The sequence below is a fragment of the Rattus norvegicus genome, chromosome 3 (genome assembly GCF_021556685.1).
Source record: "Rattus norvegicus strain SHRSP/BbbUtx chromosome 3, alternate assembly SHRSP_T2T, whole genome shotgun sequence".
Classification (NCBI taxonomy): Eukaryota; Metazoa; Chordata; class Mammalia; order Rodentia; family Muridae; genus Rattus; species Rattus norvegicus.
In genome coordinates, this window is record NC_141536.1 from 149,387,604 (window position 1) to 149,412,106 (window position 24,503).

At 47.0% G+C, this 24,503-nt stretch overlaps 1 protein-coding gene and 1 long non-coding RNA gene across 32 annotated transcripts in view; one reads left to right on the plus strand and one right to left on the minus strand.

Moving 5' to 3' along the window:
- Positions 1–239: 239 nt before the first annotated feature.
- On the plus strand, positions 240–3,145 carry LOC147995792 (uncharacterized). Its single transcript, XR_015684782.1, has 3 exons — positions 240–411; positions 1,486–1,688; positions 2,473–3,145. It is a non-coding gene; the product is annotated as an uncharacterized LOC147995792 (long non-coding RNA).
- Chd6 (chromodomain helicase DNA binding protein 6) overlaps positions 2,903–24,503 on the minus strand; it is a 161,664-nt gene continuing 140,063 nt past the window's right edge. For 13 of the 31 annotated variants that reach the window (XR_015683017.1, XM_087652359.1, XM_087652358.1 and 10 more), the window contains 8 exon segments: positions 23,385–23,593; positions 20,891–22,462; positions 17,509–17,660; positions 16,928–17,134; positions 15,414–15,866; positions 13,032–13,223; positions 12,064–12,183; positions 2,919–6,073 (listed from right to left, as the gene is read on the minus strand). Coding sequence is in view for 15 of the 31 variants with exons in the window: in XM_087652359.1 (XP_087508485.1) it covers positions 5,186–6,073; positions 12,064–12,183; positions 13,032–13,223; positions 15,414–15,866; positions 16,928–17,134; positions 17,509–17,660; positions 20,891–22,462; positions 23,385–23,593 (3,793 nt within the window). In the remaining 16 variants the exon portion in view is untranslated. 31 annotated transcript variants of the gene reach the window in all.

Sequence of the window (24,503 nt, forward strand, 5' to 3'; positions counted from 1 at the left end):
GACAGCAGCGGTCTCAGTACTCAAGCAGCATAGCCTGGAACAGTGTGGCTGGGCACCAGCTTTATTTATGGTAATTTAAATGTGATATAATCTCCATGTCCATGGAATATTCCTTCAGTTTTCCATAATTTATGCACATGAAGTCCCTTCTTAGCCTGTGGTTGTAGCTGGCTGGCTTCCCTCTAGAAAGCTATGTGGGGCCTGCGGCTTCACACAGGAAGCCAAGCCCCAGTAAGGGCAGTGCATTTAGACCGTCCTCCTTCTTGCCTTTCTGCTCACCGGTTGTGCCACTGAAGGCAGACAGCCATCTGCTTGAACTGGGTTCTCATCTGGGGAACACGTTGTGATAAGCTCAAGCCTTGACACAGTGACCCACAGAGGTACCAAGAGGCACCGTGGTGATCATCAACGGTACGTGTAGTTCAGTGGGTAGGAGCCCAAGTGCGTGAGGAGTGCGGATTTCTCTCTTGTAGTTCCCTCTCCCCCAGGCTCTTATACCTGAGCTGGTACTCAGGGCCTGCCTTTCTCCTTTCCACCTTTGAGATGGGAGCCACTTCCCACATGGCTCCTTGGCCCTAGGCTGGTGGGGCTGAGCACTGAGATACCAAGATGCCTGCAGCGTCAACCGGGCTGAGAAATACTTGCCCAAATTAATTGCCTCCCAACTGGCCTCCAGGCAGATATTGGTGGCAAAGGGCAGCATGAGCTAGCATTGCCCCTCCCCTCAGCCATCTGCATTCAATTCCTGTTTATGAAGCTCACAGGCAGAATAGCTGCCTGCTCCCCGCAACTCTTCAGTCAACTTAGGACTCTGGAACCCATCTGGATTATGAAAGCCCAGCTCTGACACTGACTAGTTAAGCTACTTACCCCCTCTGGACCTCAGGCCTCTCATGGAGGGATATAGAAATAGGACAAGTTATTGTGGGGATGGAGGACAAGGCCATTAAGCATGCTGAGTAAGTCCTGGTAATGTATACTGAACCATGTCCCCGTTCCTGGCACTACAATGGTCTCTTCATCCGCCCAGAACACAGGTCATGGGGAAAGAAACCTTTCTTGTGTGTGGGCCCTGGAGTTGGGCCAGAAAGCTGGTTTCCCTCAGAGTTTACCCCTGCGTACACGCCTTGGGACCTGCAGCAAGTGCTGCTTTGATTTTGGTTCTCTTCCTAGTGAGCTGGCAACCCTCACTGGCTACTGGAAGGAGTAAATGACCCAGGACTTGACTGTCTATTTCCGTCAATCCCACTACTGATCCTTCAGGATATAAACGATCACAGATGAGGATCCCCCTCAGGCGAGCTCTGCCGGGGACCCTATCCTTCCCTCCTCACCCTGGCTCTTCTTCTCCAGGGCCCAGGCATCAGGGTTGTTCTGGTAACAGCGCGCTGTCACTGGCAGTTTCCAGTCCCACACTAAGCTCATGAGAATCTGTCTTAGTGGGAGACGGTGCGTAATTTACTTGCTTCTCATCTTATCCCACAGATATTGTGTACGGGGACCACAGAAGCGGCTGTGAGTAGCAGGTCCCAAGTCCCTGCTGTTCAACTCCTGTTCTTCAGAACCTCGGGTCTCAAGAAGCTGCAAACAAAACCAAACTGAAACCGAATCCTTGGGTTTGGCCAATTCTGACTTAAATTCTTCTGAGGTTTCCAGATCAAGCACACGAGTGAGGCCACTTAACGAGAGTAGGTGCTGACAATCATGGTAAAGGTCTTCAACGGGGGTGGCTTTGTGTCTGCCCTCTTTCCTAGTGCCAAGTTTTAAGTCCTTCAGAGTTACGAGGTCCCAGACTGGCATTACAGAAGCCAGGACTGGGTTGGTGGATGCTGTCTTCTGTCGGCGTGACCATGAGCTCTGGCTTCAGCTATGCTCTGACTAGCATAGCCCTGGCAGCTTACGGCAAATATACATACTAGCAACGTGTACAGACTAACTCCTGTACGTGGTGGAGTGAGTGTACTTGGCTAACCCTTGTATGGGGGTGCAAAATGTACTTTCTAACCCTTGCTTTGGTGGGGGAAGGATTTCTGGGGCCAGGGGCTAAGTCATGGAACGAAACCAAGGTTCTACCAGTGAGTTAGCTCTTCTCTATCCAGCAGGCCTCCTGAAGTCTCCATCAGAGATTTAAAAGGCCATTGTGTGTGTGTGTGTGTGTGTGTGTGTGTGTGTATACACACGCATGTGTGCACATGTGAGAGGACAGGAGTCTCTCCTTCCACAAGGCAGCTTCTGAAGATCAAACTCACATTATCATGCTCAGCAACCATTCACTGTTCCCCCATTAGAGGTCTTATGCTGGTGACTGTACTTCTTCCCGTGAGAAATAACAGCTAAGGGCTGTGCTGGACGCTCAATACCTCATTCTCTTACATGTCTACGTGAGGGCTCCTAGATTGCAACTCCACCCACAGGGGAGGCTGGGCTAGAGTCCTGCTTCATTTTAACTGAAGCCCATTCCTTTCCCTCCAGCCTCACTGATCATCTCATGGAGTCCTTCTGGAGCCAAGAAGCTGTGCTTGCTTCCCATACTCGGGGAAAGAGACCAGGTATTCTTGTGTCTTATGGGCCACACCACCCACACCAGCCTACCTCCTTTAGAGTTTCCAGGTTCTGGTGAGATGTGCTGTATGGGTTGGGTTTAAAGAAGTATCTTTAGGGAGAACCTTTGGGCTGGTTCTGGAGGGAGACTACACTGCTAACTCCTTTCCATGGCACAATTTGATCTGTGTTCTGATAGTAGAGGTGGGTCAGGTCAGCTCCCAAGAATGTTGTCCAGCAGAAATCAGGCACCTGGAAGGACTGTAGATTCCTGGTATACAGGATACATTCATAAAATGCCCAGGTAGCCAGACATCCAAGTGCTAGTGAAATCCTTAATATAAACCTGAATTTTGAACTCTTTTTTAAGTCCAGGATCAAGACCACAGACAATTTATTACGTGAGACATGGGTGAAGAATGACCAAGGGAAGTTATGGCTGTGAGTGACATGGAATTAGATGAAGAGGCTCAAGTTTGCTGAAGAGAGTTTAAATTTGGCTTTTGCTCTCGGAACGTTAAAATAATCCTAAGCAGCACGTATGTCTTACAGAGCAAATAGTCCACAGTGTCAAGTTCATTTTGCAAACAGTATCACAACAGCAGTCAACAGAAGCCTAAACACCCAAGAGCTAACATACAGGTTTGGTAAGATATAGCAAGGGGTGCGCATGCTGGTGGTTAAGCCAGGTCCACACTGAACCCTGTGACCTACTCGGAGGTTTAAGTGGGAGCTGGGGAGAGGAGCTCTCCACATGAAACAACACAGGAGACAACAGGAAGAGCAGACTCTGCTGGGTGTCTATAATGCTCATTTGCAGTAAGGCTTTCAAGATACAGGAGTTTTTATATAGCATTTGTATTTTAAGGATTTAGGGCAAATACATTTTTTTCTACTTGATAAAAAGAAAATTAGTACTTAAAAGGTTCAAAAATATATTGATTGCGTGTTTCTTTTACATAAATAAATTATATTGATTTTTAGGATTTAACAGCTGAAAAGCCCTGTCTGCTTCCACTGGAGGCAGAACTGAGCAGAATGTTAGTTCAACAGTGAACAGCATTTCTAAGAAATCTGTTATCAGCATCACAGACCTTCTACACTACAAAGACGCCATTAAATATCATTTATTCAGTTCTTGGATTCTTTCTTATAGATCAGTAATAGAATTTCTAGTTTATATCTATGATTCATAAAACTGGGACTCTCCGTTTTGAAAATACACCTGATTGGCTTTTTTTCCCCGGTCACAATTTAACAGACTTCTTTGAGATGCTCATTTTAACATTTACATAATTTATAACCCCAAATGTATAAAAGACAATGACAAAAATCATCATAAATAAATAATGCAAACTGAAATAGCATGCCAAACTTTCGGACCTTCTGATAAATTAGCAAAACTGTAACAGAAACAGTAAAAATAAACACAGTCAACTGTGACACCGAAGTGAACCTGGTACTCGGGACACCCACCACCTGTCCAGCCCCTGAGCCTGTGCCCTAGAGAACTGGGCTTGGCTGGTTCAAGTCTCAGCAGGAGCTGTCCACGGAGGAGACCATCAGGAGGGACATGATGTGAGGGTGAGGGGAAAGAAAACCGGAAGCAGAAGCGCAGCCAAGTGGGCTCTCTCTGCTCAGTTTTTCAACACAGAGCTGGAGAGAGCACGCTGCTGACTAACAGAACCTTGCCTGACTGACAATTTGGAATTTGGGCCCAACTCTTAAGATACAGTCCGAGTAGAGAGAAAATGGAGAGGGACAAAACTTCACAGTTGCAATGTAAAAGATGGTGTTTTGACACGCTAGGCTGACGGCAGAATCTAGCAAGTGCTGAGTGATTACCTTCCTAGGCTCCAAAAGGCCTGGCTCTGGGTGAAAAGAGCACAAAATGAAGTCCAGCAGGTTTCTTAAGAGGGGACATGAGTGCCAGCAGCACCCATGGGCCCTGAGCAGCGCCCTCCCAGCTGCTGCAGTAACTCGAGGCGCTGAAGTGTCTCAGATTCGGCAGAGATGACAGGTGTACTGCCTAGCTGGCCAGTATTTCTTCTTGCTTAAGAGGGGGAACTCTATTACTACCTGGAAGGTCCCTCTTTGAAAGCAGCCATCAGTCTGTGCACTTGAGCCATTGGTTTACATGCTGTAGACTAAACTACTCAGTGACCATGATAAAATAGGGACGCCTGAACTACGAAAGTACACATGGACACTTCCTATTGTGTGCCTTTTGGTTTCCTCGACCTGTCCTCCTTATTCAGTTGCTCACTTTCGTCTTTGCTCTTTGGCCCCACAGTGAATCCCTAGCCAGCTTTCTTCTGCCATTTCTTCCTCAGGAGAGTGGGACTTGAAAGAGAAGGAGAAGGGGGCATGTCACCAAGCTCTGTATCAACTGTGATTGCTGGAATGAACCGGATAAAATAAAGAATTCTGTGTCTCCTAGACTAGGCAGGTGACACTTATCTAACGAAGTGGCAAGACCCTGCAACTATTAACATGTTACCATAGTCCTCAGACAGGAAATTAGGTAGGTAGGTAATATTACTGATGAAAACACAGGTTCTTATGAAGGGGAAGTGAGGGAAGTAACAAACCTTTATGGGATAAGAAACTTACAAGTCACAATAATTTCTTAAATGAAAAAGTTCTAATTGGTATCATCGTTAGAGTCTTTGAGCCCCTCTTCCCTGGCCTGTGCCACGTGTTCTCTCTCTGGGGACACAGTGACACTGGACTCGGTGCAGTTCTGATCACTGCCTGGCTCCCTCTCACACACAGAAGCAGGCTCTGGGGTGGGGTTGTCCCCCTTTGTTTTCTTCTTTTTCCTCTTCTGGGTCTCTAGACCGGCCATCTCTGAGTGTCTACCCTGCTGCATGGCTGGCAGAGCCATGCCCATGCCAGGGGAGAGAAACATGGAGGGGTAGATGAGTCCAGGAGATACTCCTGGGATGAGAAATGGGTTGAAAGCCACAGGACTACTTGTAGTTATTGTGGGTTCAGACTGATCAGAAAATGGACTAGGGCCAGGCTTATCTTCGACCAGACTGTCTGCTTTCACATCACGGCCACTCAGCTCGTCCTCTGTAGTTTTTTCAGTGGCTGAGGCACCACTTTTTGTGCTTGCGAGAGACGCTGATGCAGTGGTCGTGCAGGTGGTTGCCATGGGTGTGTTGAGGAGTCCGCCAACACCAAACATCTGGGGCACTGTGGCCATGCCTGGCAGCATCATGGGCAGCATGCTCAGGGTGTTTTTGACGTCTTCACCAGTAGGCATGGTGGCAAAACCAGCTGGGAAGCCCACCAGCCCAGTGAGAGGAATGCCTGGAATATTTCTCACATTCTGCAATCCTACCAGGTCCATCCCTGCAATCAGCCCATTCATGAACAGTGGTCCCATTCCAGAAGGAGAGTCTGCTACAATGGCTGGAGCTTTTAGGAGCTCATTCCGAGGCCGCCTCCCCCTCCTGCGGGGGCCTGCATCTCGAAGCACAGGTTCGGCTAGGGTGTGATTGAATTTGCTTTCTGGGAGAAACCCCTGAAAAAGGACAAAGAAACAATGGATGTTGAAATCACCAGATGGCAAGTGGTGGCTGCAGCTGTGTCCTGGTATAGCTTATCCCCAGTCCCACACAGGGCTCTAGTATAAGACAGTATCTCCTGTCCAAAGGCCCAGGGGCTTTGCCTCTCAGAGGCTAAAAGCACTTAGTGGCAAGGGAGCAACCAGATGCCTGTTCTCATCAAACAGTGCTCCCAATACTGACTGGCAAGAGCCGTTTGCCACTAATGAGAAACTGAGTGCCTGGGGTCTTGAGTCTTTTTTTTTTTTTTGGTTCTTTTTTTCAGAGCTGGGGACTGAACCCAGGGCCTTGCGCTTCCTAGGCAAGCGCTCTGCCACTGAGCTAAATCCCCAACCCCCTGGGGTCTTGATTCTTAAGGCCACAATCCCTTTACTGAACATTCCAGCCATCTTTCTCACAACAAAATTGTACTGAAACAGCAGAGCAGTGTGCTAGGTGGGGCTTTGGGGTCAGATGCACTCAAGCTTAAATGCAGACTGGGGAACAACAGAGCTGACGGTGAGCGTGAGCATAGAATAGGTCAGCTTTGGTGAGGGGGGGGGAGGGGAAGGGGGGGAGGGAGAAGGGAAGGAGGGGGAGGGGGGAGGGAGGGAGGGAGAGAGAGAGAGAGAGAGAGAGAGAGAGAGAGAGAGAGAGAGAGAGAGAGAGAGCGCGGGCAGGCGAGCGCACACCCCAGAGTGACATGTTTAACATTCTGCCCAGAGCACTTACTGGGACATGGGATGCTAATGAGGGTACAGCCCAGTGTGCTCTGAATTCCTGGAAGTTCTGAGTTGAAATGGAAAAGAATGCGTGCACACAGCCTGTAGAAATGAAGGACCCTGACCACTGCTGAACAATGCCACTCGAGTAAATAAGGCTCTAGTTTCCCTTAAGAAAGGTCCCATATTTTTCTTCTTTTTGGAGTTTTCCCCACCCCCAATTTTTTATTAGATTTTTTAAAAAGTGTGTGTGTGTGTGTTAAAGATAGTCTCTCTATATAACTAGAATTCACTCTGTAGGCCAGGCTGGCCTTAAACTCACAGAGATCTGCCTGCCTCTGCCTTGTGAGAGTTGGGATTAAAGGCACTCTAATTTTTTAATTAGCAAAAACCTCCACAGTTAGCACTTCTGCTCCTAAGACTCATAATGTCACCTAGCACTAAACACAGCACAGACCACGATGTGCACATGGCCTTGACGGGGGTGACAAACAGGGAAGACAAGTGGGAAGGGTGGTGGAGGCTGCAGCAGAGACCAGGGTCTGCTTGTGCAGAAGTCACAGAAGCTACTGAAGTTATAATAGCTTTACCTCCTGTAAAAGGAGAAACCCATTTCTTCCACAAGAAGGTGATATTCTCTCTGTCTCCTCTCTCTGTCTGTCTGTCCGTCTCTGCCTGTCTATCTCTCTCTGTGCTGCCTGCTACCCCTGGACATAGGTTACTGCACATCTCTCTGCTGTCCTTCCTATCCCTGCTGTGTGGTTTATCAGGTTTACAGATCTCCAGGATTACAACCTTGTGTTGTTGGGCAGCCTCCACCCTTTCTCACACAGGTGAGATATGAGAAAGCACCTCATTGTTGATGGCTGTTCTTTCCCATGCACACAAAGGGGAGGCCCGCTGCCCTTATCTCCTCCCCATAGTCCTATCTCAAAGCTAGCATTCTTTTCACAGTGTCCCTTCAGTTCTAGCAAGCATGGAACCAGGGTGCTCAGCGGGCCAGTGCTAGGTCTTGTGCCATTGCACACAGCACCAAGGCAGTGTGCTGCAGCCATTGCCCCTGTGTGGATGAGTTCAGCATCTCCTCCAGCTGATCTGGTTCCTCCTCAGAGTGCAGAGTGAGTGCACAGCAAGGATCTGCAGGGAAGCAGGACTACAGCTGCCTGTCTGAGACTCAGAGGCAGTGTTCTGACTGCACTTCTCAACAGAGCAGACAAGGGAGATGCAAGTCTTACTAACAGACACCACAGAGCCAGAGGAACTCTACTGTTAGGGCATGGGGCCTTAGAACATGGAGAGGAAGCCTCAGAAATGAAGTGTATCTGGGCTTGGAGACTGGGTTTCGAGCAGGTAAGGAATCTAGCTCCTGAGACTGCTACAGAAATCTACTCATAGCTCGTGTTTCCCACTGCTTTCCCTAACTCTGCTCTCCCAGAACTATTAAAAAATAGAACACTCAACAGAGCCCTTCTTGCAGGGTAGTCATGGGTTTTGATCACACTAGTTTCAGGCTTTCAGTGAGGTGTAAGAATAGGCATGGCAGGCTCCAGGAGAAGCACACAGGAGGAACATTTCCCTGCAGGGAGTAGTCAGCCCTGAAGAAGCTGTTCGGGAATGAGTGGTGACAGGAAGAGCAGCAATGGAAAGGCCACAGCAGTAGCCAACCCGAGGGCCCCATCACCGTCTCTCAACTCCTCTCAGCTCACTGTCAGTCGGTGTGAGTGTCACGTCACAGAAACCAACAACTCATGGACACATGACTCAAGTGTTTGAGTCCCCAGAAAGCTATTTTTGAAGTGCTATACTTGTCCTTCACTTTCCCAAAGACTATTCAAGAGAAAAAACAAACAAACAAACAAACAAACAAACAAACAAACAAAAAACCCCAGAGTTATCACAGACAAAAAGCTTTATTATGCCAACACTGAGAGAACTTTTCAAAAGCCTTACTTTAGTCTCACTGATCTAGAAGGAACCTTTTCAACAGTTACAGCAGGGGTTCTTCCCTTCCAAAACCGAGGGGCAAGGAGCACCATGGGCTGAGCGGGTAACCCTGAGCAGAGAGCAGCAGGCTCCTTCCCATTACATCATGCCGTGTCTCTCCTCCCGACAGAGCCACACGCTGGCAGTATGCCAGGATGGGTTCTCTGCAGTGTACAGGGCAAGGGCTCACTCTGGTTTTGAGGTATTCACTAGAAATAAACTCCTGGCTACTTATTTCTAGAGAGAGAATAAGGACTGAAGGACGAGATCCAGCTAAAAAATGATGTCTACCGCTAGGTCTTAAGCAAGACACAACCGTCTTGCTCTGGGCCTCTGTGCACACCATGCCATCTTGGTCCCTTGCTTGTCAATCACCTCACTTGCTGAGTACAGCTGCATCCCATGGCTTCTCTCTCTGAGGCCTGCATCCCATGGCTTCTCTCTCTGAGGCTCCTCTCTGCTGCCTGCCTATGGCAGAGAGCCAGGGAAGGAGCTGGGGAGTTTTCTTCCCTTGCTCCACACGCTCTAGTTCCTCCATGACTGTCCACTGTGAGGCACAGTCCACTCCAAAGTCTTTCTGCTAGGGTGAAAATGGCCTGGCATGTGATATCTCCTCAGGCTCCAGGCCATTTAAGAGCGTCCTCTCCCAGCCCTGGTCAAGAGTTGCAGATAGAGCAAGCATACACACAGGGTCCTCTGAGAAATGAAAACTCGATGGGGAGTTGGACAGTTCTTTTCTCCTCAGGTGTAGAGAGCAGAAAAGCCCAGGTGAAGAGAACCATTTGTGTGCAGTGTAGAAAGCACTGTTAGAGGAAGTCAGCCCTCAACACTTCCTGTGGAGAAGGGCTGGCTGCTTCAGCCACCCAGATGCTGCCCACCACAGACAGGTGCCCCTCCCAGCAGCACTGCGACCACACACAGCAGCCAAATCAGGCTTTGGCAGCTCTCCATCCTGTAATTATACCCTGGAGAGCAAACCTGCTTCCTCTTCCAGAGGAGGCTTAGAGAGAGCACTTGGGGAGCAAGAAGAGTTCTGTCTGTGTTCAAGCCACAGCAGAGGCACGTCAGATGACTGCATGGCATTTTAACCCACTAACAGCCTCATCGATAGAGGATGGCAATTATTCCAACCCTCACCTTCTTGGATAGGAGCAACAGGACAGTGACTAAGTCATTTTTGCTACTGTTACAAAGGCTTATCCAACAAGAACGGGGTGAAAAGAGACCTGGGAACTAAAATGTTTAGAAATCCCCAAAGCAAAACAGCACAAAGCCAGACAATACCAGGTCTGCAGGCATATTTGGAATCACTGGTAAATCTGAGTGTCACATGTGTGACAGTGGTGGTATCTAGATAGTTACAGCATATCTGCAGCAATAAAATGAAGATCTCTCTACACTAAATGCATGTGTACAGATACGACTTAAAAGCAAAGCTAGGTCTCAAGGCCCTTGGTATTAGTTATATGGACCTTAGGCAGATAAATCTCAGCATATATATAGCTGGACTCTGGACTCAAACCAAGCTCCTTGTGGGTTTTAATCTATTTTTTACAAGGGGCAGGGTTTCTGACTTGGACTTAAAATGTTGCTATATATAAATAAATAAATATATAAAATGTATTGAAATCCCACTCCCAAAGGTAGGGATAGTGAGGGCCCCCTAAGATATCCCAGAGAGCATATTTGTCATTCCCCATGTGAGAATGCAGCAAGATGGTTATGAATACTGGACCTTCACTAGATATTCAACCTTCAGTTTCTGAGCCTTGAGAACTATGAGAAATAAGTTTGTGTTGTCTCTAAGCTTTTGGCACACCCACTTGAATAGTTTAAGAGTCCCTTTGGGAGAGCAGAGGCAGAGCCCTGGCAGAGCTGTGGAGGACCACTGCCCACCTACGTGCTGGGAAGACTGAGCAGCCCTGGGGCTAGGCAGACAAAAGCTTCCTATTCTCGCCTCAGTGTAGAACAGGAACCTCAGGCAGGGAATGAGATTTCATAAAGGAAGGAGATGCGACACAGAGATGAGGTTGGCTGATGGGTTTGCTGGCAAAGTGTCAGTGCTTGTAAAGGAGTAATGAGCATTAATTTTCAGGGAATATGAAGGAAACCGCTGGGAATGAAGAAAGAAACAAGAAGGCCAATGGCATGTCTGCAAACCAACAACTCAGGGATTGCAACAGGACAGGAACTGGAGGTCTTTCCCTGACCTTTCTTTCAAGACACTGACTGTATGCTGAGGCCCAGGGGAAGACTGGGCAAGTGTAGGTGGGATAGAAACAGAAGCAGCTGTAACACATGGTAAGAATAGTCTTTCCCAGAGCAAGGAAAGGAAGATGTAAGGTAGGAAGGATGACCTTTCAATGTGACAGATTTGAGGGACTGACCAGGCCAGCCTTGAGGTAGTGGTGGCAGCACATACAAATGAAGGCAGTTGTTCATGGAGATGCTTGGTGAGTGACAAAAGCCAGCGACAACTCCTTTCTGCCAAGAAGAGTGACTAGAGTGGGTAGTGTTTGCAGCTGAGATAAGAAAGCCCAGCGGTGATCCCACCTAGGAAGCTGATGCTGTGATGCTGTAATGCTGTAGCTGACTGGAGAGCTGAGGAGTGTCCAGGAGAGCTTGCATTTATGGAAAAGCTGGGGAAGAGCAAATGCCTCTACAGGAAATTTCTAGAAGCTCCTCTCTGGGATGCACTAAGAGATAAAATGTTCATGATATGCAGAGGGCCCACTGGCAAATGGGAAATGTTACTGCCGCCCCCTAGAGGTTAGGACTTTTCTATTCCAAGCTTGTATCCATCTGTAAACTATAATTAACTCAGCTTCGTTGGACTCCGAGTATTCTGTGGATGTCTTTGAAGCTGGCTCCAGTCTTAGCTTCTATAATAGGAAAAGAGCAACGCTTACAGTCAGCTCTTCTCCACTGCCAGTGCAGCAGCACTAGGAAGAACATCGTATTTAAATGGTCACTAACAACGTAGGTCAGACATGGAGGGTTCCTCCACAGCATCTATTAGCCTGGAAACAGAGACTGCTGTGTAGAGCTAAGGATTGATCCTGTGTGACTGCACAAACAGGTTTAGCACACTGTTTAGGAGGTGAGGATGGAAAACGTGACCTCAGAGGACACGTAGCTGTTGCACAGGCCTGTGGGAAAATGCCATCCAGCCCCCACTGCTCAGCGGGGCTTTCTCCCAAGTGTGCAAGGCATGGCACATCAAGATGATCCCCTTGTTCCCACACCCAAGGCCCTCTTCCTACCCTCAGTCCTGGCTCCTTGGGGACAGCAGAAACCCTCTCTTCTCCACCTAGAGAGCCGATGTCTAATTTTCCAGGTTCTTTGCAGCGTGGTCTCCTCTGCTTGGGTTTGTCTGAAAAACTCTAGGAGGTTAATGGAGAAGAATGTTACAAAGCATCCTGCCACAGTCTGGTATGGTGGAGCTTTTCAGTTGGTCTTGTGTTTTTCTCAATAATGGCACTTTACACAGATATGTACCACCAGTCCTCACTTAGTCTCTCCTTGAGGTGTCAGGACTCCTACGCAGGTTGGGAAACAAGCTGTGCAGGCCCCGTGCCCTGGCTGGCCCTGGAGCTGACTTCCCAGCCCCCGGGCACCTGACTAGCTGGTTCTGCGGGTCTTGTGTGAGTGTCTCCGTCCTGTACACGCTCTATCTGTGTATCTTATGAGTCAGACGGGGTGGGAATGAGCACATGAGCAAGTAAGAAAATAAGAACCAAGACTGAACATCAGTGCGCAGGAGCTGTCTTATGGGTTCCTAACTGGGAGAACGCAGAGCAAAGGCCTCAGGTGACTTGAATGAGACTCTCAGCAGAGCAGTTAGAAGCACAGAGCCCCTCAGAAGTACCAATAAAGTAGCTAGGAAAAACTTTCATCAAGTGGCAGAACTTATACAACCTAAGGATTTCTTTGTGAACTTAAGATTCTGTGCTGTGTGTCATTTCTGGGCAGACATTGAGGAAGGGGGTGAACTTGAGTCTGTTCTTGTAACTTTTGCATGTCTAGTTGTTGGTATGCTCTTGCAATTTCTACTATTGGAAAATTTAGCTAGGATTTAAACGTTAAAAACCAAAACAAACAAAAAAATCCTTAATATGAAGCTGTCAGTCAACAGATTTCTTCCAAATAGCTTCCACCTTCTAGTTTCTGTCAACTGTCCCAAGTGAGCAGTGAGCTAACAGTGGCCGGGATAGCAACCGCCAACACTTACTGCCCCAAAGCCAGGAACATCCAAGGAGTAGTCAGCCTGCTGCCGCAGCCAGTCAAGTAGGCTCTTGCTGGGAACAGCTTTCTCAGCCTGGCTGCTGGCTGCTGCTGTTGGCTCAGAAGCTGAGGAAGCAGCTCCTGGCCCTTCAGGGTGTGTGGTGTTCAGGGTAGTCTGTCCTGCATCTTCATGGACTTCCTGGATTAAGACAAAAATGAGAAATAGTGGTGGCAGGATGAAGTGAGTTCCTGAAACACACACCTCTACACTGCTCACACCAGTCACAGGGCTACGGTAGAGCATGGGGTACTGGACTTTTCCAGCTGTTCCCACTTGATCTTCACCACTGAGCGTTTGGATTTCAACCCACCGTACCACCAACTACTTTACACATGCTAGGTACTCACCCTGACTGCGCACTCCCTGTCTACTCAGCAGGCCTGACCACCGTCCTAATTTCCATTCCTTTGTCATCACCTCTCACTGTCCCAGGCACTGCCTCCTCGGTCTAGCATTCTGTTCAGATTCCTTACATCCCAGAAAATTTCACGCTGGGGTTTACTCACCTGTTCCTCCCCTGTGGCTTGACTGCGTCTCCCTCAGCTCAGCATCACCAAAACAAACAACGGTGCTAACAGTGCTTGCCTCCACAAATTAAAAAATTATCCAGGAGAAAAAGAAAGATATTTTTTTCCTACTGGTCACTCCTTTGGAGTACAATGAGCACTAGAGGGAAATCACTGCTTGGGTCTTTCCAGGAGCCTTTAACAGTGGGGAGGGAGCTTCCTCTCAGCCTGTAGGCAGCTGGGGAGGTGGTTCAGTAAGTACAGAGCTCAACTTGTGCACACGAAGACCAAGTACAGTCCCAGGAAATCATGTCCCCCCTTTTTTTTTTTTTTTTTGAAAAAGTGGGGAACAAGCCAGATGGAACAGGAAAGATGGCTCAGTGGTTAAGAGCACTGGGTATTTTTTTCAAACCTACATGGTGGCGTGTAACTATCTCTAACTTCAGTTCCAGGGGATCTGATGCCTTCTTCTAGACTCTGTGGGCCAGGCATACATGTGGTACATATATACACATTTAGCTAAAACTCATATAGACAAAACAAGAATAAGTAAATCTAAACTTCACCAAAACCCAAGACTTAAAAACAAAACCCAACCCTAGGTGGCAGCACATGCTTGTAATGCCAAAGCTGGGAAGGTGGAAACTGGTGGATCCCTGAGCTCAGGGCTCAGTCAGCTTGGCCTAACTGGCAAGCTCCCAGGCCACACACTTCTACCCCAGACCAATGAAATCAGAACTGGCAAATGTGGGGTCCCACTGAGTAAGTGACTAAGGTCGGAAGTTCGAGTCCACAAACTTGAGACCAGCCTGAGCAATACTGAGATTCCACCACCCCTGCCCACCTAAAAAAAGGTTAGAATGTAAACGCCACACTGTTAAGATGAAAACACAAGACTAAACAAACAGTAAAATTAGTCTACAGAACTAGACAGAGAAGAAGATATACCTCTTCCACCTCTCACAGTATATGTAAAACCTGAGAGGAAGACACAGCCAAATAGCATAGGTCTGCACTCATGTCCTTAGTGTCTAGAGAACGAAGCTCTCGGTCTGGCTTCCTGCTGTACCGTGGCAGCTGATCAACTGAGGGTCATTTTTAAAAGTTTTTAAACTTCAAGTTGTCATTCTTTCTTATAGAGTTATGAGGCTCTAATTATGAAAATCTCTGAACACAGTACTTGGTACACAGCAGGTACTCAGGAAAAACTGTTATTATGCATTTAAAAAATACCCTATGAAATATTTTTATATTTTTATTTTTCAAGGTTTTAAAAAATACCCAAACTCAAAACACAACATCAGGCACTAAACAAAGTCTAAAGAAGATTTTCCCCAACCTCCTCTATGGCTCATAATGACCTTCATTAGTTAAGAATGGACTGCTTCTGTGAGTCCTCACAGCAGTTGCCTTAGATGCTGTAGGACCAGAATACAGCTTGTCGGTGTGCCCCATATCAGTGTCAGATCAAAGCCAAGATCAACCTTCCATCTCCCACACCTCAGCTCCTGGAGAGCCTCGCTGTGCCCGAGGAATGCTGCCTGTCACCTGGCCTTGCTTATTCACATGCCGATGGCTCTCTTTTGAAGCACTCACTGTAGGATTTGGGTTGCTTTTATTTGAAATAAGACCCTTTGGTTCACTTTTCCAGGCTGTATGCATTAAGGGTCACCAATGGGTTACTATCATCTATTCTAGAAAAGATGGAGGACATTTCATAACGACAGAAAACAAGAACAAAACTTAAAAATGAAATACTTGATGTCTGAGAAATAAATTTCTCAACGTAGAATGGTTTTAACTTGTGGCCTCATATACTCACCAAGATTCCAGCCTGAAGTGTTTGCTCCTTCAGAAAGATGAGGTCCATCCCTCCTTCAATATGTTTTCGTCTCCCTCTTCGCCTTCTCATGGCAGCATCATCCCTCCTGAGGCTTCCATTGACGATCTGTCCAGTTACTGGGTGGATTAGGCCAGCTTGCAGAATTCCAGACAAGTCCATACCGAGGGCTCCTTGAAGTGAGCTGATAGCACCAATCTTAGGGGTGCTGGCACTTACTGGGAAAGGAGATGTGGCTCCTGGAGACCCCTCTGATGAGCAGGAGAGGTCTATAGCTGACTCCCCATGCCAGCCATTGAGGACAATGGGGGGACGCCCATGGCTGGCAGAGTATTCTTCTAGGCTCCGAGCTTTGGCATCCCTTTCCACCTCAAACTCATAGGGACGTCTGTGCTTTTGTTCATCTTTTGTGAATACTGGGGCTAAGAAGCTCTCCTGTGAACACACATGGCAAGAAATTTGAATATAACTTCTGTGGCCAAACACCAGCTCCTTCTCCAGGTCTCATTTCCCCAGGCCTTATGTTATTCCCTGCTATCTTCTCTGTGACCACAAGGGTCCTCAAATGCTAGTGCTAAAGCACCAGATGGCTTATTAAACCTAAACTCTACTTTGGTGTCTACATTTTTTGGTCTACATTTTTTACAGGCTTCCAGACTTTACCTGTAGTTGCAAGCATAAGCCCAGGGATTCTTAGCCTCAGCTACACATCAGAATCATTTGGGAAGTTCAAACAAAACAAAACAACTCAGTCTCTGAGCTACGCCAGACCAAGAGAATCAGAGCCAGCAGTTTTTCAAGGTTTCTGGCTGCATCTAAAGTGCAGTCAAGTCAGATTCAGTGTGCGAATAACTTCTAAATCGCTCACCTTCCTTCCATATAAACACCCCTTTCTGCTCTGATTTCATAATTGGTATCTGTCTTCTAAGGACTTAAAGACCCCTATTCTCTCCCCAAGTCACAGTTGCCAAGTTTATTGCTTTCTCTTCTTCTAGTCTGTAGCCTACAATGTTTTCTCTGCAGCGTTCTTATCTGGCATGTCTTTTTTTTTTTTTCTTTCTTTCTTTGCTTCCCCTGACAACCTGCAGGCTCTAGTTTAGGAATAAAACCCTGCTTTTACTTCTTTGTCCCAAAACTCTTTTTAAAAACAATTTTCTTCCATGAGACAGGGTTTCTTTTTGTGTAGCCCTGGCTGTCCTGGAACTCAACTCCTTAGACTAGGCTGGCTTCCAACTCATAGAGATCTGCCTGCCTCTGCCCTCTGAGCGCTGGGATTAAGTGTGCACCATCAAACTACCCAACCCCACTGGTTTATATCAAAACTTTTAATAGTTTTCCACAGTCTACAGAATAAGGTCCAGAGTCATAATTAATACTAACTACCTGACTGAAAAACTAAACCAAAACCCCCAAACACTTGTTGAATAAATGACTCAACGGAAACATGGGATGTTGCTGCTATTCTCATAGGTAGCCTATACCAGCCATAACCTTACCTTTTGGATCTGGGCTGCCAATGCTGCACCATTGCTGAAGCTGTGTTCGGTTGCTTCTGGCTCTGAGAGGCTGCTTCGAGAACCTGCACTGCTGGATAACACTGGCGTGGGCAGTGCACCTGAGGGCTCATACTGGTGGCTGCAGGGCCACTTCCCCTTTAACACCACATGGCAAATATTATCTAGGCGGTTAATTATCACACGGTCCTGGGGAAAAGAATAGCAGGACTTAGAAATCAGTTTCAAGTTACCCAAGTCTGCAAAGTCCCTGAGAGCAGGGGCTAAATTTTTCACCATTTGCTGAATAGAGAGTGTTTAGACACTCGCTACACAATCTATAAATGTCATAATCTGGGCAATAAAGAATAAATCTTCAGTGCTACGACCAGGGGCAACTTGCCATTTTCCTCTTATTGTCTAAGTAATCTGGTGAATAGTATGCCTTTTCCCCTTAGTGTATCACCTTCAATGTCCAAGTGTATACAGCTAAGCTTGTCCAGCAGAAGCATTTTGTAAGGTTTAATGCAAAGGAATCAAAGCTGGGAATGGCCCGAGTGGAGGATGCAAGCTCTGGGAGATACCTTTGGCCACTCTGAGAAGGAATAGAGGGTTTTTTCCTGCAGGAGCTGAGCAATGGTGGGAGCCCGCACTTCCTGTGCCTCTTCCCCAAGGTCTCCTGCAATGCCTGATGCCGAACTCTTACTCTCCTCCTCAGAGTATTTGCCTGGGTAGTCTGCAAAGACAGGTTAAAAACAAACAAACAACTAGATGGTTGGGAAAGGCTAGTGACCTGAGGGTCCTGACATGTAAAACTGTCTTTACTTAGTCTACTCAGTTCTGATTTATTTTAAACCAGAGGCAGATCCTGCTAGGGTCACTGAGATATCTAAGATTACCTAAACATTCCTTGCTAGCTTAGAAAACAAGACAATACTAAACACTATTTTGACAGTTAAAAAGAGCAACCAGAGCTTCCAGGGACTAAGCCACTACCTAAAGACTATACATGGACTGACCCTGGACTCTGACCCCACAGGTAGCAATGAATATCCTAGTAAGAGCACCAGTGGAAGGGGAAGCCCTGGGTCCTGCTAAGACTGAACCCCCAGTGAACTAGTCTATGGGGGGAGGGCGGCAATGGGGGGAGGGTTGGGAGGGGAACACCCATAAGGAAGGGGAGGGGGGAGGGGGATGTTTGCCCGGAAACCGGGAAAGGGAATAACACTCGAAATGTATATAAGAAATACTCAAGTTAATAAAAAAAAAAAAAAAAAAAAAAAAAAAAAAAAAAAAAAAAAAAAGAGGAATGAAGTGTGATAAACCAATAGAATGATATTAAGGAGTCAGGATTCATGTAAAAAGTGAAGCAAATGAGCCTGAGCTTTACCTTAAGGCCAAAGACAGACACACACATACACACGCACATTTTTGAGACAAGGTCTCATTATGCAGCCCTGGCTGGCCTGGAACTCACTGTGTAGACCAGGTTAGTTTTAAAATTAAGGATCTACCTGTCTCTGTCTCCTTGGTGGTGGATTAAAAGAGTGTGCCATCATGGTAGGCAAGGTGAAAGTTAATTTTTTGTGGTCTGGAATCTCAAAGACCTAATAAGTAATGACAGAGAATAAGTAGAGGGTAGTAAAATGTTCCAGGTGGAAACAGACTTTTCTCTATAAACTAACAAGGGATGTGTGTTACTTCCCACTGTGAAATGAGTCTCCCAGGGAGCCACAGAAGCTCTTTCCTATGAGCAGTCTTGCTAGGGCTGGTGGATTTAGGAATAAACAAGACAGCTAGCTGGAGTCTGAGCTTGTAATGTTCTCCCTGCTTCACAGGGGAGAGAGGAAACCACATAAAGGAACAGCTAGACTGTTGCGGTGCTGTACAGGGAGCAAACACCCACAGCAAGGTGGCTCACACAAATAACCCCACTATTCCAGAAGCAAAGGAAGAAAGGTTGGGACTTTGAGGCTAGCCGCATCTACAGAGTAAGAGCCTGTGTCGGCCCCCGTACCCCAGGCTAAAAACATCCAAAGAGAGGAAAACATGATGTGCTGACAGGGAATGAAGGGAAGGCTTGTTCAAAGTAGGTTAATTAACGGGGGATGGCTGTGGAAGGGCAGGGCACGCTAAGGAATCAAGACAGCCAGGAGCAGGGATCACCTGGGTTCCTGAGGCCTGTAAATCATGACCTAGAACTGGCTTCTGCTCTGGAGTTAATGGAAGCAGCAGTGAGAGGTCTGAAGCAGGGGGACAACCCTTAAAGAGCATTAGTAAACTACTGTTCTCTCAGGACTTCAGGTTTTCTCATTTCCAGGGTGGGCTAACCTACCTGCACTACTTCTCCCACATCTCTGTGGGTACTGCTCTGTGGTGTGTGCATCAGTGCCAGCACTTATCCTAATCACAGAGTTGGCAGCCTCACAGCCCCCACCACAGAAAGGAAGATCGTTTTCCTCTAACTCACATTTACCTCGGGCTCATTTGTCTGCATTTCTAGTACCCCATCTTTTTGGTGATTTATTTATTTACCACAACAGGGGCCAAAAAGTGATGTGAGTCTTATAATTTGATACACGGCATGATCTGTGCTGTCTCAGGTTAAAAGGAATCGAGGAACATGGTTACAGACAGGTCCTCCTAGCCTGGCTTGGTCCCAAGTCCATCAAGTTATTTTCAGTTCAGTTTCCAAGTTCTTACTGTAGCTACTATGTACATTTTAACTTGGGTTCAGTACCATTACTTATTAATCAGTGATTAAAAACTAAAGGTGGAAATTTGTAAAAAAAAAAATGGCAATACGGGTTGGGGAGATAGGTCAGGGGATAGACAACTGTGGGGTTAACTATGCAAGCAGGAGGGCCTGTACTTGGATCCCCAGAAACCACAAAAGCTGGGCATGGTGGCCTAACACCAGTGCTGGGAAATCTGTGGAGACAGGCTAATCCCAGGGGCTCACTGGCTAGCCGGTCTAACTGAAACGAGCTCTAGGTTCAGTGCAAGAACACATATACAAAACACAAATAAAAATTAAAAAATACAAAAAGAATCTATATGACCCAAGATGATCAGGCTTTTCTCTCTCCCACTTAATAAAGGCCATTCCTGTCTCACTCCTGGAGTACCAGGCTCAGGGCCAGATAATGGCAAGAAGAAACCATCTACTTTGCTCATCCTCACACTTCCTCCTGGACCTCCCACCTCACGGTATGTGTATGTATGTATGTTCCTACAAAGTATAAAGAATTTCAGGTCACCCAGATTTTTTTCTTTTCTTGAGGGAGGGTCTCACTGTACTGGCTGGTTTTAAACTCAAGGGATCCACCTACCACTGTCTCCTGAATGCTGAGATTAAAGGTTTATGTCACCACACCAGGCTTGAAACTCCTTCTGAGTTCCCATTTAAGGCTTCCCTATTTAAAAAGACCAAATCTACGTTTTCAGTTGTTTGCAACTGTTATTTTTATTTGTGTTCAGTTCTAAAAGAAACCTAACACAAACGCCCTGACATAAAGCACAGGGTTTTGACGATAACACCAACAACCGCTTTCTATGCTCACCTCAACAAGGCCAACTTGACTTGTATTTTTGGAGTTCCTGCAAATTAATGCACCTGTATTAGTTGCAGGTCTCTTACCAAAGCTGCTCTACTTCAGCTAGCTCAGTGCAGGTAGTGTAGGAACAAAGCGTTTCCCTGTGCCACTTTGCATCCTCTGCACGTAAGCACAGTCCCTCTAGGTAATATGGCTGAGGCAGTGCAGGCACTGTTTGTCCGCAGTCACCCCAGCTCTGGGGTGACTCAGCTGAACTACTCTGCTGAATTTACAGATCAAGACCTTGTCTGTACCTCTTGGGTTTACCCACATGGTGGGGGTGGGTAGGCCCACTTTAGGAGTTAGAACTAGCGACTGTGGCTCTGCCAGCATCCCTCTTCCCGTCACATCACAGCTATGCATACTGTACCTTGACTGTGGCAGGCTCCATCCTTCTCATAATCATCTTTATTCTCAAAATCCATTTCTTCTGATTTGGGTTCACTTCCCTCGGGAACATACATGGAGAAACTCTTCCCCCCCTCTGAACTTTCTTTCCACGGTTCTTTTAAAAGCTCATGCTTCAGTTTAAATGGCTCTGTTGGAATAATAGCAGGCTCACCTTCCACTGTGGTATTATTGGCTTTGCTTCTGTACGGGTCTGGCTCGTAAGCCTTGGGTTTCTCTCCTTCAGATTCCTCACTCCCCAGGCCATGTGCCCACCTTTCAATGTGTTTGCAGTGGCACTGATTGGCTGAGGGAGGAAAGGCCCTCTGTGGTCCAGGAGTCTTGCTTCCCACCTCCAGCCTTCCTTTCTTGGCTTCATCTTGGTGGAAGCTGAGGTTCTTTCCCCTTGGGATGCTTGCAGTGGGCTGGGTGAAATCTAAGACCGCTGGCTTTTCTGTGGTGCTGGCTACTATGGCTAAGGTTTCCTTCTCATTTTCTTCCTCTTCCTCATCACTCTGATTCAAAATCAACTTATTTTCTAAACTCTTGTTTTCTAATAAATCAATTAATTGCTGATCTGATGAGAAGTTTCTTTTGGAGTCATAGACACTAAGGCTGCACAGATCTACAAACCCACTTTCGTGCCCTGTATCTAAGGTAGGGGAAGCTAAGCATCTGGCCTCCAGGCGGCCTCTGCTTTCAGGGCTCCGCCCTGTCTCGCTGCAGCAGGGCTCCCCTTCTTCTGAGATCGATACCAACAAATGCTTTCCATTTTTAATATTCATCTTGGCCACTCCTGCTTCTAAGCTGCTCATGAGAGAGGAAGCTGAAGTAATTTCTGCCTCAATACCAGGAAGCTGGCAGCTCTCGTCTCTGCTGGCTGAGACGGTGACAGTCTTTTTCCTGGACTGCATGTTGGTACTTGGGGCCTCCTGAAAAGATCGTGGCTCCTGGCTGAGTCCTGTCTTGCCATACATCATGTTCTCCAAAGACTCCGGCAGCAAGCTTTCATCATGGTCCAGAGAAATGACTTCCTGAACTTTGGAAACAAAGTTTTCACAGGTTATGTCAGGCAGACCAGCCTCAGGCAGGCAGAGATGATCGTCCCTGCTGTCCATTTTTACCAGATTCTCTGGCTCACTTTCAAGAGACTCTGAAGTCCTACTCATTGGCGTATAAGTAAGAGACTCATATAGTTTAGAATTGCCCTGGTAAAGGCAACAGAGACTTCCAGGAGCCTGGGTGTCAGTTCTTTTGTGTTGGGCATAGTTTCTATAGGCATCTAGGAAGGACAGCTGGGGGTCATTCATGATGTAATAGTCAGTGCGGTTGAGCCCATGTTTGGCGGTGCCAATAAGCAGGTCTCGATCATGTTTCCCACATTCCCACCAGACTGGGAGGTAGAGGCTGGGCCTGCAAAGCTGGAGGCGCTCATGCAGTTGAGGACACGTGAGCACCTGCTCACGGACTTTCCTCAGTAGTTCAATGCGGTACAGAGTCTTTGCTGCCCGTTCCTCGGTGATGGGCTCAACATAGATGCTGGCATCAGGGGGACCTGGAGAGAACACACAGAGCTTTACACACAAGGCTGCTGTAAAACAGAAACCAGCAATGGTTCCCACTTAAAACAATGGTATCTGTTCTCCAACTTCCAAAAAATCCTGATACAGTCATTCCTGTCTCAAGGGCCGTAAGGAGAGGCACTGAAAAGCCATTCCGTTTAAGGTGGCAGAGCAGGAGTCGAATGAAGTCTCAGCAGTATGACTGAAGGGTCCACATTAGCTCCCCGACTCCAATGAACACACTTTAAAACCAAGCCACAATTGGGGCAAGAGGCTCAATGCTGGTTTCCTACAATGTTTCTGGTTTCCTACAATGCAGCAACTTGGCCCAGAACAGTTTAACCAAACACAGAGGCTGGAGAGGGGGAACAGGGGGAGGGAAGCTGGGTTGAATTCCAACCAGGCGGAAACATCAGAAGGGTCGCCTACTGGGCCAGAAGGTGTCTCAACGACAGCACTTATTTTACCTAAGCTAATAACATAGAAAACACTTAGTTCTTCCTCTGCGCACCTCGGTGCATGCCTGGGGCCGTTATACAAGTGCTGAGAACTGAACTCAGGTCCTCTCCAAGAGCAACTCGTGCCCTTAATTGTTAAACCATTTCTCCAGCTCCTAGATCTTGATCATAAAAAGCAAAACAAAACAAACCACCCTATATTTGGAAAGCATAGTTAATGTTGACCTATGAACAGTGCCGTGAGGTGTTAACTAAATTTCAGCTTTCACACAAATTATGCCTTTGGGGAACTTGAAGATCTGAATTACGAGTTCACAGACCCCCAGCAACCTGCCCATCTTTATCAGAATTCTTCAGATAGACTTCACTTTTATAGCTCAGCTATGGTGCTTCTGCATTGTAAACTTAACATGTTCTCTTCCCACCTCCCTGCTGACACGGTGACAAGTTTTCTCACCATCATCTTTCCATGTGGGAAGACGACACACATTCCGACACATGGCTACAAAACTATGAAAATAGTGCTCCAGGTTCTCATCTGACTTCTTGTCCAAGCGAGAAATGGCGCGGAACTGCGTCCAGTCAAAGGCTTCCTTTTCCTGGTCATACACAACACCGAAGGAAGACACGGTTCTATAGAAGTCGGCTTGTTCTCTTCTAGTCCACCTGAGAGTTACGGAGAGGAAAGGTGAGCTGCTTTGTCCCTTTAGAAGCAGGATCTTGCTGTGACCCTGGGACCCAAGCTAGTCTTGAGTTTGAGATCTGCCTGCACCCTCTTCCTGAGTTCTGGGATTACACATCTGTATTGGTAAGCTTGGCTTATCCTTTATTAAGAGAGCCAACTACTTACTAAAGCACACACTGTAGGAGCCTGTAAAATCCAGAGAGCAGGTGAGCTGGCGTGTATATTTTATTGTCTATCTTTAAGTCAAGCAGGGTAGAGAGGCTCACACCTACTCCCAAAGACAGAGCTACTTTCAAATCCTCAGCTCCCCTTCTGGTATTCATCTCTGTTTTTCAAAGTCAGGTATGTAGACCGTGCTATTTCTTGGTCATTGATTTTTATCTAGTTAAACTTTCACTTATAAGAGATAAAGGCTAAAATATTAAAAATACCACCTACTGTATTTTGTCTTTCCCTCATGACACTGAATGCAGGCTCTGGGGTCTTTCTGTTCCATCTCATTCAACCTCTCCTACTGAGAAGGCAAGGGCTCTGACTCCCATCTTCCCTTAGTTTCTCTCTCCTGCTAAGTGGGTGGTGGCCGATGTCAGTCAGCTTCACTTGGACACAAAAGTCCTCAACAGTGTTGAGACAGTACTTAGAGGTAAGCTCCTGTCACCTGTCACCACAATCTTTATGACAGCTTCTTGGATATGGTGTTACATCCCAGCTGGGAACAGAGGTTGGGATGAGGAATCAGTAGAAGAATGAGAAAAAGGAAGGGGATCTGTGGGGTTGGGGATTTAGCTCAGTGGTAGAGCGCTTGCCTAGCAAGCATAAGACCTTGGGTTCGGTCCTCAGCTCCGAAAAAAAGGAAAAAAAAGGAAGGGGATCTGTAGCTGTGTGAGATAC